General features: G+C 44.8%; 1 protein-coding gene and 1 long non-coding RNA gene across 2 annotated transcripts in view; one reads left to right on the forward strand and one right to left on the reverse strand.

Annotated features, from left to right (window-relative positions):
- The window catches only part of LOC138513854 (uncharacterized), a 230,265-nt gene extending 228,795 nt beyond the window's left edge, over positions 1-1,470 (reverse strand). Inside the window, exon 1 of the long non-coding RNA XR_011281826.1 lies at positions 1,362-1,470. This is a non-coding gene — a long non-coding RNA (uncharacterized lncRNA). The remainder of the gene's footprint in view (positions 1-1,361) is intronic.
- TMEM134 (transmembrane protein 134) overlaps positions 1,350-19,687 on the forward strand; it is a 93,498-nt gene continuing 75,160 nt past the window's right edge. The window contains exon 1 of the mRNA XM_069628966.1: positions 1,350-2,700. Coding sequence (XP_069485067.1) covers positions 2,512-2,700 — 189 coding nt within the window. The 5' untranslated portion in view covers positions 1,350-2,511. The remainder of the gene's footprint in view (positions 2,701-19,687) is intronic.

Genomic DNA, 19,687 nt, shown 5'->3' on the forward strand with positions numbered 1-19,687 from the left:
ATTTATTTTATGCCCTGCTGCTGCCAGTCACAGAAGTTGCCTGGGCCTTTCAGAGTACTGCCCCAAATAAAAATGAGTGACACTCTTTGTTATGCTGTGTTATTGAGTCTTGCAGAAAACACTTCACTTTTTCATGGTTTCTTGGAGCTTCAGGATGTGGAGGCGGTTGGCTGGGCGACCAACATCGGGGCGGGGCAAAGATGCTTTGTTGCAATGTTGATGTGTGCAGATCTCAAAAGATAAGGCTGCTTAGAATTATAATTGTTCTTTTATAACACGCTTAATACTGGAACTGGTTTGTAAGCGTGAGCCCAGAATTCGAACCTGTGTCTGCTATGTCTTGTCTTGCTTCCAAGACAAACGCATTGCCCCTGAGCTATCCTCCCAGTCCAGTGTGTAAGTATTTGGTATTTTGCGACTTATCTAGAGTAGTGGGTAATTTGCGCTCCCAACTGATAACTTGAATTGTGTAGTTGACTGACTGACTTGTCTGTCAGAGTTGTGTTTAAGCAGTGTGGAGAGTTGTGTTGGTATATCTGTGGTGGGTTTGTGTGCTGTTTTGGAAGATTTAGTGTAGACATTTGTCTTCAGTTGATGTGCATTTCATTGTGTAACCTATGTTGTTTTGCTGCTGGAGTCAACATGTGTTGTTAGGCTATGTCAGGTAACACAATGTCTTGACGTAAATTCAGGGATCCCAGTATCTAGTCCGTTTCCTAGGACCTTCCTTCTGACTGCCCACTAACACCTCAAACACTGAAACTGTAGCACCCCTCAGTCTTACATGGGAATATGGTACAATGCAGTTGGGTAAGTTTCCCGTGGTCATGCGTGAGAAGGCCATCTAGTCTTGTTTATGCTTTGAATTCTGGGACGTGCAGTTTTCCTATCTTTAACATGGGGAACAAACTACAAGTCCCAGGATCCAAAGGGAAACAATAGGACTGGATGGCCTTCTCATGCATAGTAAAGGGAAACGTGAGAGTTCTGGTATGCACCACAAACTACCAATGACAAATCCAGCCATGCACCACAACACAATCACAGCAACACCAAGCGGGCAGTTAGCATTAAAAAGATTTTCATTTTTATCCTATCATATTTTGGACACTGTTACTGGACCAATGAGCATTACATTGTCCCACTCCTTGCTATTTACACTAGGTCCCAAAACATTCCTTTGAGACAATGGGGTAGGGGCACAATACAAGTAAATTTGCCCAGCCCACACAAAGTCTCTGAAGATGGCCCCTCCCCTACCATTTGACGCGGTTAGCCTCCCAGTCACAAGTTTGGGTGTAGTTGCGTCAATGTTAATCATACACATATCTCAACAGTAATTGCTTAATCCACTGATCTACCTTACTGGTCCATCAGCTCTACACCCAAAAGTCACGCATCACCTAGGGACTGTGTGCAGGGTGCGTGATTCGAGGAAACACGCGCAGCCGTTTCCTGCTCCTTCTGCGCTTGGCTTCTTTTGACAAGCGTTTGTGCTTGTTGTGAAACTCTCGGCTGACGGATGGAGGCGGGGCAGGGGGAGGAAGTGGACTCTCTCCCAGTGACAGGGAACAGGCAACAAAGTTACAGAGAAAGAAGAAAGGAAAGGAGCGAAGCGGGGTTTTGAGGGACCCAGGTCACCCCCTATACCAGTGCTCCACCGGAAACACCCCATCCGAAGTTGGAGCAAGGCACAGAAAGATTGTGGACAGGAAGAGGACACAGAGGAACAGTCCAACCAAGAAAGAATACAAAGTTTGCCCCCTGTTTCACCCCCACCCTCTCCCCCCCCAGGGCCGACGCTTCGTTGCCACTTTTCATTGGTTACTTCCGGGCATCTGAGCACATTTCTCACGGCTTGAGTGGCCCAAACAGGGAAGCTGCTGCCCCCTCGTCTAAGCACACCATACATCTTAACGACATCCCAGCGTGAGATGGGGCTCTGTTCTGGTTGAAGAGGGGTGTGCTGGAGGCCTTCATCAGGGGCTGTCCATTCTTTCTCAGAGAGGGGTGGGCGAGTCTTTCTCAGCTCGCCGTATCCCCCAGGGACATGGGCACTATCTTTCCTGGTCAGATAGCATCAAGGCAGCACGTCTTTACCCCTGGGATCTTTCTGTGACAAATGGCATTAGAGAAGGAGTTTTTCTTCCCTCGGTAGGTTTCCCTAGAGTAGCCTTTTTACTGCAGTGTGTTTCTGACGTGGGTCTTTCTTCTTGGTAACTTAGGCACATTTCTCAGGGAAGCTTTCTTCTAGATTGAGCTGTTCCTCACTGGAGTTTTACTTCTCCTCCGAGGAGGGACTTTTTCGAGTGAGAACTCCACCCAACTTAAAGGGCAACCATTCTTCTTAAAGGCCTTTCTTCTCCAATGAAATTGCTCAGCTGTGTCTCTTTTTAATTCTGGTGAGGTTCCTCAGGGTTATTTATTTTTTTTCTCTACTGAAATTACACCGTTGTGGAGGGGTGATTCTGCTTGGGTCCCTCCACTAGAGTTGCAGTTTCCTGTCAACAAATGGCTGCTAAGGTGCAGCCCGAGTTCAGCATTGACGATGCCTTTGAGCTGTCCGTGGAGGAGCGGGTAGATTCAGGGGGCATCAGCAACCCTCGCTTTGGTGCACTGCACTTCGATCGCAAAGCAAACCTAGCCCTGAGTAAGGAGGAGCCCGCCGATGGAGAAAAGCAGAGCCGGCTAAAATACCAGGTAAAGCTTCACTGGTGAGCATAAGTGCATGTGTATTGTATTGTAGTTGTCATTTATATAGCGCCTTTTACCATTAATTTAAGTCTCAATGTGCTTCTGGTGGGACACCCCTCAGGTACCGAAGTCCAGAGTATTGGAGGTCATGGTAGGATTACAATGCGTGTGTGCATTTGGCCAAATAAGGCTTAGCAGGACTGGCCAGGCTCCGGTAGAAAGCCATCCATGAGGTCAGACATGTGGATGGGTGCTGAGAGGAGTCAGGAGATGGCCTGAGTGCTAGAGACTTGCTATGTGTCCAGCGTTCCTGAATTTCCAATAGGTCTCCGCTGCATACTGATGTCAGAGGTGTTGAGGCGTAATCTGGTGTGAGTAGGCAGAACAATTGTGTGACCAGCGAGACCGAATTGTCGTGGCTGTATTCTGATTGTGTGTGTGTAGCCATGCGTGCAGCCAGTGTCCACGGGAGTGTTGCATTTAACGTACATAGCAGTTCGGGTGTAGATTTGTTGTATGCACGCCCAATCAGGTAGTGGCTTCCTCTGTCGATTCTTGTGGCTGTGATAAAATGGTTAGGGACAGTCTATGGTTCACAAATTGCAACTGGAGGGGCACAGGCTATGCTTACAGGCTTTTCCAGGTGGAGAGAAAGGTAAATCTTCCCAGATATGATACATGTACTAGACCTTTACCATTGTTACCTTTACCATGGGAAGCCAACCCTATAGTTCACCCAGGCGTGATACTTGCCCATCCCTCAAGTTCTCAGAGTGCGATTCCAGACTAGTTCTTGATTTGCGTTCACGATTAATGCATGAGAAACCCCCACCTTGTCTCCTGGCGCAAGACATGGCCACTGCACACAATTCCTCCCATGATAATGCCCCCCTGTACATACCAATTTATCCGAGAGCGGTGGTGCTATTGTTCTTTCTCATCCACTTGACTGGCGTTTGCCTGTTTTCCCCGTACATGCTAGGTGCCATGACTGATCAATCCTGTGACATTTCATAGTGTGAAGAATGGCCTGTGTTTCCAGCTGGTGGTGTTTGTGGGAATCAAGGTCACGATTGGTGTTTGATAGTGTGTCAGGGCCAGGCTGCCGCGATAACAGCCGGCGCTACCTGGTGGTGAATGTTCATATGCTTAATTGGGAATTTCAAGGATAGGGACGGGTTTCAGGATAATGTGGCAAATAGGCAGGTTTTGAGGACTTTTTTTGAAGGAAAGGCAGTCCTCGGTGCAGCGGATCTGCAGGGGAAGAGGGTTCTAGATGGTGGGAGCTAGGATAGAGAAGGCCTCCAAATCTAGTGGAGAGGCAAGAGGCAATAGCGGGGAGAAGATCCAAGCCCGAGCAAAGATTTCTGGGGGGTTGCTAGTGGATGATTTTTCTCCATAGCAACTCTGGTGCTGTATTGCGGATGGCTTGGGGTGTGATGCACATGGCTTTGAAGGTCTCTCTTAGGATGATAGGGAGCCTGTGTAGTACTCCAAGGGTGGGGTGATATGTTTTCTGGGTGAGAGGGCAAGGAGCAGTCTGGCTGCTGAGTTTTGGATTCGTTGGAGTTTCCTGAGCCTGCATGCTGGGTTGCCAAGATAGAGGGCGTTGGCGTAGTCTAGGTGGGAGGTCATGATGGCAGTATTGCAGAGACTCTTTGAGGATAGAAGAGATAGAGAAAGATTTGCTTTAGGATGTAAAACTGGAAGTGGCAAGTTCTGGATACAGAGTTGGTGTGTTTGAGAGATAGATCTGCGTCCATGGTGCATGCCAGTTCTTTCATCGGAGCTGGATGCTGCTGGTGGGGCTCCCAGGCCTAGTGGCCATGGTATAGGTTGGGGAATGAGAGCAGTTTTGCCGCATATTATGATTTCTGATTTGCCTGGGTTGAGGATAAAGTGGTTTGTCGTTATCCATAGGTCAATATCCGAGAGGCGAGGTTGGGAAGTGGGGAGGCTGGAGTATTGGGAATTCTGAAAATGATCAGTGTGTCGTCTGCGTAATTGTAGCAGGTAAGGTTGTGATAGCGGATGAGAGCCGGCAGTGGGCTTAGGTAGATGTTGAAGAGGAGGTGTGAAAGGGAGGCTGCTTGTGGGACACGTTTTGTGACAGGGCGAGTGGCAGAGGACAAAAGGTAGGAGGAGAATGATTTGTGAGCGATTAGACATGAATGAGGAGATCCAATTAACGGCAGAATCTTTGATGCCTAGGGTGAGGAGCCTGTTCCTGAGTTGTGTGTGGTGGATGATTTCAAAGGCAGTGGATAGATCGAGGAGGAGGAGTGCAGCGCATCCTTCAGAGTCAGCAGTTTATTCCCAGATAGAGACCAGTGAGGATTCCGTTCCACAGAGGGGTCAGAACCCTGATTGTGCTGGGTCAAGGATAAGTTGCTTGTATGCAGTGCGGTCCATTAGTTTAGCAATTAAGTGGGTGTTGGAGATTGGGCTGTAGCTTGATGGGGAGAGTGGGTCGAGGCTGGGTTTGTTGAGTAGCAGTTTGACAGGAGAGGGTTTGAAGGCTTCTGGGAAGGTGCCAGATGAGAGGGAGTTATTGATGATGGAGTAAGCGACATTGCCTGCACAGGTGGCGGTAAGGATCTTTTTTAGAAGGGTGGGCAAGGATCTCCAGGTGAGCCAGGGGGTCGGCTAATTCCTAGTAGGTTGTAGAAGTAGGTGTGAATGAAGAGAAGGTTGGTAGGGAGGGCGAATAAAGGATTTGAGTTGAGAGAGGGCAGGTTGTGGAGGTGGCGATCAGAGCTAGTTTCACGATGATGGTGCAATGTCTTTCAACCACAATGTTATGAAAGAGGTTGGATAGTTCATCGCAGAGAGCTTGTGTGTTAGGGGAGGGGGTATTAGGCAACTAGAGGAATGTAATTCCCCTAGGATTTCGCAGAGTTCCCTCCATGGATTGTTGGATTTGGAGATTTCCATAGTGGTTTATTATAATTCTTTTTTTTTTTGGCTTTCTTGATTTGATTTAGGTATGCCCTGTTCAGTCTTGCGAAGCCCGTTTTGTTTTGTGGCGTAAGGTTAGTCTGGGTGATGCTTGAGGGTTTTGAGGGAAGAGGTGTACCACTTGAGGTGTGGGCTTGATCTTTGGGAAGGGAATCCGGTTGGTATGGGGGATCATAGCTTCGGAGAGCCATTGGTCGAAGAGGTCGATAGAGGGGTGTCCTTCCTTGCGAGAGAGTTCCAGTAGTGTATGCAGAAGGGAATTGGCCAGGTCTGGGCTGATGATAATTTTATTCCAGAGAGGTAGTTGAGGGGATGTTTGCTGGAAGTGGTGTAGTGTGGGAATGTATCGCACACACAGTCACTAAAGGTCTCTGTTGCCTGGAGCCCTTGAGCCCTTAGACCTGGGCCTTCTACATTTTTTAAATCTGAGCGCACCCTTCAGAATATAATATTCATGCCGGCCTCCATCAAAGGTTAGAACCGCTTTTTAAAAGGAGTCCCCCGCCTCCTTTTTATGAAAGCCTTACACGATAATTTTACTGACTTGACTAGTTTACCCCGACCCTGACACATTCATGGTTCACTTTGAACAAGCTCTCCATCTACCCCACAAGATCCCCAGTGCACCTATACCATCGACAAACGTTTCTAGCAGTACACAAGTAGTTTGGCCACACAACTATGTTAGTAAAATTACACCCTAAGTACACACTTTTGACAACTGCACAATTCAAAGTCGCCATACTTTCTTTTCCAATTCCCCTTCACCCTAACCACACAGCTCAGTCAGTTTAGCTTTCCTGTGATGGGCTACAGTGCTTAATTTGTACCACGCTGTTTGATGCTCGGCCGCAGGTTTTATTTTGAAACCAGGCGTTTCATTCTGTGTATATGAACTGATGGACTGGCATTATGCAACACAGTAACCCAAGTGCATGTTTATTTAGTGGCCCAGTATTTTGTATGAAATACTCGTATAATAACATGACTAGCCAATGCTGTCACAAACCTGTTTTGGGCATAGTAACTTGAATACCCAGTAAAGATAATTGAGTCGAGGTATTGTACATGTAATCGCCTCTAATCTAATATATTCGTGGTTGGCTGCACAACACTTTACCTCTGGTACCTAATTGATAAACAGTATCTAGTTACTGCAGTAATGTTTGTGCGCCAGCCACGACAAATTACAGTATGCACTCACTCTGGTGAAGCAGTGAAACCAATAGAGCCATAAAACTCGTGTCTTGCACATCCATTTTTCTAAATATGGTTCAAAATGTAACTATGATAATTAATTGATTTAACATCATAAATTGCAGAGTCTTTCACCACTCCTTGCGAGTTTCATCAGAGCAAATTGGGCATAACTAAACGTTATAGTTTTGTGTCTGCATTTGATAGTTTATTATTGATATTGGTGTTAATAAAATGTAACAATAGCAGGGTTCGAAATTGAGATTCGATGAGCCGGAGCTAAACCCAGCTCCTGGGTTTTGGGCATCAATCACCCTGTAGGCAGGAGCTCCCGTAGGGGCACCAGGAGCTACCAGAGATGCTCCTTAGGCTTTTTGTCCCTTTTTGTATGAACCGTTGTGTTTAAATATATATATTAAATGTTTTCTAAATCTTCTTTATTAACATTCTCAAATACTAAAGTTAATGTCACATTTACATGTTTGGAAGGCACCAGTTGGCCCGAGCAGCCAAAGGTAGCTCCTGGTAGCTGTTGGTATCAAGCTAACCAGTCTCTACTATGCTAGAAGCAGGATCTAAATAGCTCCTAGCTCCCCTCAATTTCAAACCCTGCAATGGTCCAGAAATTGTAATTGTGGTTCCAAATCCAATGAAACCATCAAATTAAAAACATAAAAAGATAAAATAAATAAAATTAAATAATTCTAAATAGTTGGGAACATGAAGATGAATTAGAAAAACTGCTCAGTAAATTAGTTTTTGTGACAATTCTTCAAGCTGTCAATTGAGAGATTGTTAATGGAAACATATCAAGAATCGTTCAAAATATGTAAGTTCAAACTCACCCTGGTAACTTGATAGTGAATAAATATCCAATTAATGAGCTTGACCTGGTTAAGATGTAGATACTGTAATGGTGCTCTCAATTTGCAGATTCTCCCTTGGTGTGTGCTAATGTTTATAAAGCATTATTAGCACCCAGGGCCGGGGAACCAGCCAATCAGGTTACTCGGATCATGGGCTGAATCTCATAAATTAAGTCTGCATTCCAAGCATCCTCAAGGATGCTCTGACCTGCCCGCCATCTCTCGCACCCTTCACCTTCCCTCAGGTCTCCGATCTCTTCTCTCCCCCACTTGCCTTCTTCCTTTGGCGGCAGCGCCACAGCTGCCACCACTATGGGTCTCGGCCGTGGAAATGAAGAGAGGCTCTGCATGAAGCCCCGCCTTACATTTCCATGGCGGCCATCTCCGTTAAGTAATTGTTTGAATGAACGGAACGCCATCCCATTCGTTGAAACAAAAGTATTGGTTTCAGCACCCCAGATTAAAAACCTGTGGTGCTAACAGTAATAACACCCTCACCGACGGGACGGACTGGCTGGTGACAGCACTGGGGCCCATCGTTAAGGCCCTCGCTTCACTTGGGCATGTAACTTGTGCCCAGGCGGTTTCCACTTGAACCGGCTCGCCAGCTCGCATGTTTTAAGTAATGCCTGTGTGGTTGATGGCTTTATTTGTCATGACCGAATAAACTGTAATCCTATTATTTTCATAGTTAGCAAATTATTGCATGAAGCAAAATTGCTTGGAAGCTTCTTAGTTCGGAGTGGGTATGTCAAATCTGTTTGGAGTAGGTGAAAGTTATGTTCCCATCTTAAACAGACATATTGCTGTTTCCAGCATTGATCAAACCCCAAATCAGTGGCCTCTAATCTACCTGTATGGCGCCATTTCCTCTAATAAAGTTTATTGGGCGGCCCGTGATCTGCATCAATTTTTGGATCAGGAAGGCCACTGTATCCCATGGTGTTGAGGCCATGCCCCCTCCAGCTTCAAAACCTAACAGCAACTCCTGCAGAGCCAAAGTCAGCAGGGATTAAGAGTGCAGGGTTGCGGCCCGCATCTGCAGCAATTTTCGACCCAGGAAGGTCACTCTATCCCGTGGTGGGAAGGTCACGCCCCTCCAGCTTCAAAACTCTCCAGCAACTCCCGCAAGGCCGATGCCCACGGGGATCAAGGGCGTTGGTGTTGCACTCCCGCTGGCTGTTAGGCACCCACGGGGCGGGGAGAGAAAATCTTGTGTCCATGCTTCTGCAGTGCACAGCCCAATAGGGAAAGCGGGAGTTCTCTAGTTGGAATGCCTTGTATTGCCAAAGGTGAGTAGAAGCGCCAGGGGGAGGTTCATTTGAACTGGACTGTTCGAACTATCAGAACTGCTATTGAACGACCACCGTTATTCCCATTTATTCCGCCCCAGTGAGCCAGTTAGGATTGTAATGGAGCTTTCAGCCGCCCACCCCCACCAACCTTCACAAAGCTTTCTGCTGTTTATCAAACACGAAAGGAAACTATTAATTGTAAATCGTAAACTGCCCCATCCACCTCCCCCCATCCCAGGTGCTGACTACAGGATGCAGTTCCATAGCCCCATTAAACTTATGGGAGATGCTTACTAGCTGATAAAGTAAATCAACCAGTTTCTTGGGAGCACTTTGGACGTCACAGGGTGTAAAACTACTGATACAGAAGAAGAGGACACCCATAGTGCTATACCAGAGGTCCCATCTAGCAAAGGGGGTCTGATCCATGCAAGGTCATTTTCGGGGTGCACGAGTCAATCAGACTTTCCCCTTCAGTTATGGAACTTGATATTGTTGCAGGCCAATATCGTGCTACCCTCATCTGCACACAAACCCCCATTGGAGCACCCATCATCCTTCTGGCACCCTGTCACCCTTCTGGATAGTCCCTCTGATAAAGAGCTTCCAAACAGAGGTCTGTTAATTACATCAGGATGTGACAACGGTGCTGACGGGTCTCCTAGTACCCACGGAACTAATGAATGGATCTTGTGGAATCTGTGGCCAGGACCGTACCCCAAGAAAGGCCTGTTGTTATTAGCAGGACCTGGATGGATTTGGATTTCAGTCTAGGAAATAGCCCCCTACTTTGTCTCCCCTCACCAAGTGTCCCAACCGTTCTTGCCCATGTACTTTGCCTACCATTGATCTCTCCAACTCGGAGGCATGTTCTGTCATTGGATGGGATTGTAAGCAAGTCCTATCGGAGCTTGCAGACATAGAAAGGCTCTTACTGTTCCTGATTGAAGTCCAACGGATAGAGCGCCAGGGGTGGGTTTCCCGCTGGCCCCATAGACATCATAGGGTCTTAAAAACCCTCAGAGGAGCCTGAAATACATGCCAATAAAGACCACTCCATCGTTGGAAATAATGGTCCCCATACAGGTTTCTCTAATAAAGCATCCCAATTGCCAATCCAGTGTGAGCCCCATGTGCCCTTTTCAAGGTCTGGGAATCGAGATGAGCAGTTTGCCCGGCTGCCCATACACAAGGGAACCAATAAGTTACACAATGCCAATACAACGCACACGATTAGGAACGCCAGGGCTAATCATCATGTGAGAAACCATTGCCCTCACACTGATTACCATAGTTCATCCAGATTTTAAGCCTGGGAAGGCTTGTCCAATAGCAACGATTATGGGGGACAAAGGACGGGTATTGTATTCTTGCACGGGGTACCAAAGTTACACTCGAATCAACGAGAACCAAGGATGGGCTCCGAAACCAATGCATGCAAAGGCTCCATACAACAAGGGGTTGTCTTTTTGTAACTCTGGAAGCTATTGTGAACTGCTCCAGATTTAACACCTGTAGTGACCTTGTGAGGATGGAATTCAGAGACCAATGGGCTACCAATTGTATACTGGGTAGTAAGCTGAGCCATGGCCGGGAAACAAACAGCATGATTTTCATGTGTCCCCACCCCCTTCATAGTGCTATTCGCCTCTTTGAATGTAATTATCACAATTCTGTCCTTTCTGGTGCCAATACTACCCCACTAGGGGAAAGGTCCATGCACAACCACCATGGCACAGTTTCAGGACTCCCTATTTCTGTAAGTGAAAAAGCAAAGGGGTTTGTATAGTTGTGTTTGATCATTTCTGATAATGTAAATGAGCTGGGTTTTTTTGTATTGTGTTAGGATGTACTTTGATGGCCTCAGGGTGATTTAAGTAAAAGTGTATATGTATATCCAAATTCCTAATCTTTATTTAGAATATTAATTGTTCTGTGTGAACATTACTAGTTATTAGCGACACTTACTTGAATATCAGTTCACATATTCTGAGGCGCATGAAGTCTTATGAAAGCCTTTTTCTGGCACATGAAAACTGGTAGGTGCATTCTCTTGTACACCATATGCATGACTGCTTTTTATTTCAACTAGCAAATAAGCTTTAATTGGCAATGCTTGCCCTGTGCTCCCCTTTATGCAGATGAGCATAATTTTCCCAGTAGAGAAAACATGTTTGGCTGTACCTCTGGGCGACATGTGGTGCTCTGTGATTTCATACCCCCAGTAAACATATTTATAGAGTTCTAGGTTGTGTTTTTCCTGGATCACCCTCTTCCCTGCATGCTCGTTCCATTTCTTTGTTGGCTTCTTTGTCCTTTTTCTCCTATTTTTAGTCAAGAGGTACATCCCCCAAGACCCCCACCCCTCCAGCCCACAGTCAACCCATGTGCCCTCTCCATGCGTTTATAACCCTCGTTTACAACAAGACCCTCCTCTTCAAGGAATGCCTCCTCCCTAACACATAGGTCCACCAGCCTCCACCCTACACGAGACTGGGTGATTTAATCCCCACTGTTTCCTCCCCAGGCTGCTTGTGGATCACTTTCAGACAAATTGAACACCCGTCGCCCCTCCCCTGTAGTTAATTCCCTTGTTTCTCTGCTCCCCTCACTATGTTCTTCCAATTATGATTGTAAAGCTCTCTGTTGCTTCTCAAAGCTAGGTCTGTACTCAATACATACCGTAATAATAATAATAACCCTTTCCTGCCCACTGTGGCACTCTGCCTCGGTTCCATGTCTGGAACACTGCATGTGAAAAGATTGTCTGCGCAATTGTGTGTTTCATCAGGGGAGCATTGTTTTTTCTCTGTCCAACTTTTTTGGGGGGAAATAAAATGTGTGGAAATGTTGGAAGGCATATTGTATTGAGCAGCGAATGTTTCCAATGGGTCCATCATTTGAATTATTTCTACGGTGGCACTTTCAAGCATTGTTGCATGCGCTTCTTTTAAGAAATGGCTGAATTTAATGACAGTTGAACCGCTGTAGTTGGATAAATGTGCTTTGAAATGTTCCCAAACATCTGACTCCACATGGTCAGTTGCATAGTGGTTCACCTCATCCCTCAGTTGAATCGAGCGAAGAAACCGTCCATAGCTGCACACTGCGAAAAAGAAAAAATAATTGGAGAGAACATTGTCAGAGGAACAGATTTTATTTTTCTGCACTCCTCGCCCAGAATTGAGTCTTTTGAGGCAACAGGCACTGAATTGTCTCCAGTCTTTGGTACTCAGTTTTGCTGAATTCATTGGGTCCAAAATCTTTTTAAATGCACCGTTTTGTTTACCATTTTTACACATGCAATATGATATAAAAGTAAGCTCTGGTTTTACTCAAAACGATTACCACTAATTGGATGCTTTAATATCCTGGATTCTGGGCATCACTCACCCAGGATCCGGTGAACAATTTGGACTGACCATTCCCTGCTTTTGGTTACGGTTCAGAACCTATAGGAAACATGCTCTCTGAATCTAGCTGTGGAGATCCCTCCATACCATTCCCAAGAATCCTTTAGGGATAAACCCCTTGTCCAAACTACCGTTCCCCGTTACAGCTTTCTCCCATCCCGTCGCTATCATCTCATCCCTACAGGAAAGGCTTCAACTAACAATAGACCCGTTTGATGATTAGCATAGACCTAGCCATCCTCACAAGTACAAGCAGACCACTGGAAAGGAAATGGCGACTATACACATTGCGCCAAGATGCATGCGCTTCTTCGATCCATGCTGAAAGCTGCATGTGCACCATCCAACATAGAAGACGGACCTACGTTTCAAACAGAATACTAGAGGCACACAATAAAATGAAGGAATAGTTTGCTGTGTCAAAGACAACCAACTAGTTCAGACAAGAGAGCCCCCATGTACAAGACACCATAGAAAATGCTGTAAATACTGTTAAACTCTTCAGCAACAAAATCATTGCCATCATAAAACGATGACTCCACATTAAATCAACCCCACCAGCCAACAAAACCCCTGGGGACCCTTTCCTCCTCTGAGCATTCCGCCCAAAAAGATACTTAAAATGATCCAAGTTGTAAAAACCCTGAAGGCCTATTCTAAACATGATGTGCTTTGATTATGCCATCATGAAATAAGTAAAGGGGCGTCCCTGACCACCTCTCCAAAATTCGTCGTCTCATCTCCTGTTCCTGTCCCAAGATCCTTAAATAGATTAGCCTAATTACAAAACTATTCCGAAGGGGGTAATATCTTACATGGTAGACCTGTAGGCTTTAGACTGGATAGGAAAACAGAATCCACCGTTTAGGATATGAGGGGAAACTGACATAAATATTATTACTAAAAACCAAAATGAGTGCTCAACCTCTCAGGATCATGACGCAGTGGTCTACAGCCTGCTCCTTAGAAGGCTGAAATACTGTATAAACGTCGAAAGAACCCCATTTATGTTGCTTAACCCATGTTCCGTTCCTTTCAAACTGCACCACGTGGGTCTCACTGGGTATATCCCACTCCACGGTAAACTCAAACCCATGTGGGCTGTGCAAATGCTCCTTCACCTCACCTTTTGCTTTTCAATACCAACACGATACCCCTGTCAAGCCAACTATGCCCAAATGATGCTCTGTGCTGTTCAAAGTTCACGATGATGAGTCTGATCAGGAGTACATCTCCGACTGCCTCTCTACCATCTGGATGTGGATCGCAACAAACCAGATGTTCTCTCTATCCTGGAAAACCAGAAATTTAAAAAAAGAAATACCCAAGAATAAAGCCAAAACCTGGGAATCTTGTGTGACTCTACCATGACTTTCATGCCTTACATCGTCGGCTTAGCAGCAACCACACATCCTGAAGAAAATTCTTCCATTCCTGGGGATGCACCATAAAGTGAAGGTAGTATTAGGCAAACTTGACTACTGCAAAAGCCTCCATTTTGGCCTACCCAAATAATTTTTCAACTGCATCTCATTCTAAACAAAGCTGCTGGACTCCTCTTTGGCCTCAAGGAACATGGCTAGGCATTCATAGTCCTACAATCTGACAAAGGGCTCTTGATTCATATCCAAGTGAATGTCTTCATCCAGGCCCACACAGCCTTCTAGAGGAACGGCCAAATTATCCAAATAATTGCATAGGGTACTACCTGCCTTCACGCTCCTTGGGGTTTGCCTTGGAAAGAAGACTGCAAGTCAACCACGCCAACAAAGCTAAACTCGGATGCAGATTGTTCTCCACTCATGGTGCTTCCGATAGCCCCCAAGAGTTCACCCAACTCCATTTCCAGGTCCAGGAAATAAAGCCTTCTTCACTGGCTCACCCAATGTCCCTCTACTCGCCCCCCCCAAACAGCTGTTGTCTCAGCCCCTCGAGCCCTTCAAAGACATACTGTAGGCACTACCTGATGTTGCTATTTGTAATAAATGTTACCTGTCACTATGTTCATGTTTCTCACCCGCTGCACTCTGAAGTGATTGCATTTGTTTGCGTGCAGCACCTGTACAAATCAAATGAATAAAGAAATAAATATACAAAGGTTTGTGTTGTGAAATGGTCACAAGATCACAGACCAGAAAACTGCCTCACCCGTCCAGACCTCTCGCCAGTTAGATCCTACCTGTCGCCCTTGGGCAAGATAAGAAAAGGAGGCATTCAAATTATTTGTATACAATTTCAGCATTCGACAAGTGCACCCCTTGTACAGCCTCTGCACACTACAGCCCAGGTAAACCTCGCAGTCTGCTGTCCTCTTGGATTGGGACACCGTCTGGTTAAGGATGCCCCACACACCTAAAAAAAAAAAAAAAAAAAAAAAACGTGCCCTGCTTCACTGAGCCATTCCAGTAGTCAATAACAAGAAGCATGCATCTGTCACCTGTCTGATGAACCAAGAAGCCCCACTAAGGATGAACATGTGCTCTAAAAATACACCTGCTATAGTCAGACTTAAAGGTACTCCCAAAACAAATGTACTTGTTTTGATCCCTTTTATTGAACTAACCAAAAGATGATGTGCTAACGTGGAATTCATTCACATTTTAAGTGCCCACATTATGTCATCCCGTGGCATTAAACACAACTGGTCGAGTGGTTAAGTAACTGACTTGGAAAACATTTTTCTACACAGAAAAAAAGCTTTCAAGGGAGATGCCACCGATTGCTCAAGCCAGATAAACTTGAAATCTGCTAAAATAGTTTCATCAAGTTTCATCAAAAATAGCATTGCAAACATTGAGCAAAAAAAAGCCCTGAGAGTTAATGTTTACGAAACAAAAGTGCCCTATGATGCTTTCATCCACTTAAAATATAGAGGCAGATACACATGTTTCTAGGAGTGACTTTGTCATGCCTCTGAAAAAAAAGTCGTTTCTTACTCGCAAGTGAGTCACTCAATTCATGTGTGATTTACAAAAGGATTTTCAACTTTTTTTGCTTACCCTGAAAAAGCCAAAAGTGGGTGTTCCCAGGGGCATACAATGGGGTCGTGGGCGTGTTAGGGGCAGTTTGAACGGAGAGGAGGTACACACCCGCAAAAAGACTAGCTTTACATGTGTTCACAAAACTTCAAAGTTGTTTTCGAAGCTTTTGAGAACGTGCTTAAATCAGCACGAGATTAAGGGCCGCTTTGGGGGGGGGGGGGGGTTCCAACTGTTTGCCTCCACATGCAGTCAAACAAAAGCCCATTGTTTTTTCATGTTTCTTTTTGCCCATGATGGGAAAGATTTGGGGAATGATTTGGAATGCTTGCTTTGAGACCCTTTGATGAGTAAGCAAATCGCAATGCTTCTATCAAACAAAGAAGGGTTGAGCTTAATCTGCGGGACCCCAAGTTGATGATGAAGTAGTTACCTTCCCCCTCAACTCTCCAGATGCACACAGTACACAATTCCTTACTCGCAAAGATTAGTTTATCGGTAGATGGTGATGTTTTGAGGCCTAGTCTGCAACCTGCACCTGCACATACGTTTTGGATTATTTTTCCCACGATCCCTCATCAAAACAGACTATGATTGTAGGATGCTCCATTGCTTCCTGGATCTAGGTTTGTGCTCAATAAATACCCCAATAATAAAAATTATTAAAAAACACATATGGGGAGCCAAACCTTGCAGACCCCTGAGTCACCCGATTTTGAAGCAAAATGGTTGCATATTTTCGTGATGGTTTTTGTGTTGACAAGCTGAAGCACTAGGAAAGAAGCGGACGCAGCATAGAGAAAGAGGAGGTTCGTTTATTGAAGCTTTAACGGGTACCATGATCTCTTCTCGCCATCTGGTCACCAATGGACGAGTCCTACCATTGATCCTTAACGAACCACATGACAACACCATTAGATTACAATATGGCTCTGCTGAGAATAGAACCTCATGTGCCCCTAAAAAATCAAAAGGTAAGACTTTGAGAAAGGATCTAGATTAGAAAATATTTCAGGATGAATTCGCTTTTTGACAGTTCATACGGTTCCATGTGATCATGTCCCCTCAAAAATAATGGCATGCAAAAGATATCGCTGAAAAATTGCAGTTTTTTGCGGGGACTTTATTAGATGGAACATGCGGGGGACACCCCCGCAACCTCCAAAGCCTTTTCTTTCAAGGGGAGCGGGGGACACCCCCGCTCCCCCTGTCCATATATATATATATATATATATATATATATATATATATATATATATATATATATATATCACCAGGACCTTTTCCCAGTGACATTATATAACCCTGACCATATATATATAGGGATGTTATTACCTGATATCATTCATACAAGATAGCTAGATATTGTATAAAAGGACAGTTTTCTTTATTCCTTTAAGTTACAGCATCATAGTAAAATGTAGGTACATTAGAGGGCATGCAAGTTGAAGATGCTTTCTGCATACCATACCCAGTAATAAGGTCCTGCTGCCCTAATAAAGGCCGTTGTTGCATCCAGGCTTATTAATTCAGGACGCAGGGTGTTACTGCCTGCTACAGCCTGCCAAAACCGTAGTTATGGCCTAGTTCTGCATTTACTCTCATGCCAGATCAAACATGTTGGTTTTCTATACATAGACTCCATTCTTTATCCATGTCTACCTGCTTTTGGAACATGTCCTGAACTAGAGGCAGCATGACACCAGTTATTGATTGTGCGAACGAGTCCTTTTTACATATGTAAAAGTGATATTGGACGTGCAGCAATCAAATATTTTTATTAGTATGTTTGACTAAAATTTCAAGAGAGATCGCTCCTACCTCAAATTTCCGCTGGAGCTTAATTCCATGATCTAACTAGTTTGGTTAAGTAGAAAAGTCAGGAATAGGATCTCGATCTTGTGGTTCCTTGGTCATCGGCTTGGCTGCATCTCCTTGCTAATCCTTTTGTTTTAGCACAGCATTTTTTGTTCTGACGTTGACTGTCTTTTTAGCATTCCCAAATTTGACGGAGAAGAAAACTGAAGCATAGCGGGGAAGATGTTTGCCCAATATCACATAATTCTGCCTAGTGTTGAGCCCAAGATTAGAATTTTAGGCTTTATTTTTCCAAAGGGATGAGGGTTCAAGAACCCTTGACGCCTGACATCACGGGAAGTAGCATCAAATGATTCTTGATCCCGGTGATAAGCCACTGTATGCCTTTTATGCCGATTACCGTGTTTTAATCACAAATATTTTCACCATGGTGTTTTTGCCCCAGCCATTTTTGGTGATGATTTTGTTTATTATTTATTTATTTTCTATTATATTTGTTGTGCGTTTTGTGTAGGAGTTTTGGGGTGTTTGGGTGAGGTAGGTTCGATAGAGGGTTGGGGGAGGAGAACCCCATTAAAAAAATAATACATTGCAAAAAACTGCTGGGGTGAAAACACCACGGCTAAAATAGCACGATTAAAACATGTGAAAGCCTTTTCTACTATTTATTGAAAATCTGAGGCTGCAGCATGTCAGCTGTGATGGTCACGGTCACTCGACCATTACAGCTACCGAAACTGAAAGCCATACTAGCTTTTAACAGATCCATAGTTCGATTGTTTAACCCGCATATGTGGCACACCGGTCCACATTGATTGCAAGCAGCAACCCAAGAGGAGCGATTGCTGCAACAAAATGATTCCCCTGGCTATAATCTGGATTTTCTGGTTCCAAAGTCTAGCAACAAGACCACACCTTTTCTCAAATTCTCTTGCCCATTTACTTTCTTCTAAAGCGTTCATACTTTGGCACTTCAGTGCAGATAAGGGAGGTGTAGAGCGTTTTTAACAGTTTTGGTCAAATGGGAAAGCCAGGATAAGAGCCTGGATTTTCTGGTTCCAATGCTCTTTGATATTGGGTGGCATCTGCTGTTCAGTTTCTTTACTAGCAAAACGTGGGGATGCTTAGAAATAAACAGGAGTACAGGGTGCTAAAATGGTGTGCCTAAGATGTCACAATGTTGGTCAAAATGTCGGTCAAGTATAGAAGTCTTACATATCTTCTGGTTTAAGGTGGTGTGTAGTTTTTTTTTTTTTTTTTTCAGAGCATCACATTTCAGCTAGCTGCTTTGAGGCGCTGTGGACGTCCTCATTACATTGCAAAGGTGATGTAGAAAGTACATTTGTCCTGGTGCATTATTGATGGAAACGTAAGGCGAGATGCCTCTGGATGCAGAATTCAGGGAGTGCTTTTAGCAGTCGCAGTTCGGGTGAGCTATACATTCCTGGTTAAATAGTTCAGCGTAATTCATAGGTTGCTGACGAACCATGAGATTGGGGAGAAATAATAATCAAGATGACGCTAGGATATCACCTTATACGTGGTGTTCTTACTAACTGACAAGGGAGTGAATGGGAGAGAGAGAGGATTGATTTTGTTTGTTTGTTTATACATTTGTAACGCGCTCCAGACCCGAGGGTATCGGAGAGCAAAGAATACATGTATGTTCTCAGCTCAGTTGCACAATAGATAATCTAACAAAACAGGTACAGATATACATGGAATGTTCACAGGTACAAAGATACATAGGATGGTTACAGGAGACAGACATTATACATGTTTTGCTGTCCACTTAAGGTATATTACAGCATGTGGACAAATGCTTAGATTAGATATCTGAGGATTTGAGCCAGATGGTACATTTGGATCTGAAGTTCTGGTATGGCTGATCTTCTCGGATTGCTGGTGGCAAGGAATTCCAGAGCTGGGCCGCTTTAATGGGGAAGCTGTTACTGCCTACCTTGGAAAGTTTAAATCTAGGGACAAGGAGAGAGTTGCTATTGGCTAGTCTGGACAGTCTGGTGTCACTTGGGCTGAGTAAGAAGCCAGATTTTCACTTTGCTTTTTTGAATCTGAAGGAGAATGGCTCTTGTCTGATGTTCAAAGACTGCACGTTCCCATTCTTGGCTTGAAAGACTACCACTGTTCTCCCTCGATGGCAAATCATTTTGAACTGGGGACAGACTAGGAGGTTATGAGGGAGCAGAAGATCCGCTTAGGTTATTGTTTGATACTTGAGTTGAGGTATGATGGGCCCAAGGATGATTGGATGCCTCGCTCTCAACACGAGCCGGCCTTATGGTTAACCAGCCCCAGCTTATCCCGCCACCCTCGACCCTGAACACAGAGAATCTATACCAGTCGTAGGGAACCAGAAGGAGGAGTCAGACCAGTTAATGACATGTTTAAGGGTTTTATGAAAAATAAAAACGCCTAGCTAGCCCTATAGCCAAAGTCTAAAGTAAAAA

The sequence above is a fragment of the Ambystoma mexicanum genome, chromosome 12 (assembly GCF_040938575.1).
Source record: "Ambystoma mexicanum isolate Mex_15411 chromosome 12, UKY_AmexF1_1, whole genome shotgun sequence".
In the NCBI taxonomy this organism is placed as follows: Eukaryota; Metazoa; Chordata; class Amphibia; order Caudata; family Ambystomatidae; genus Ambystoma; species Ambystoma mexicanum.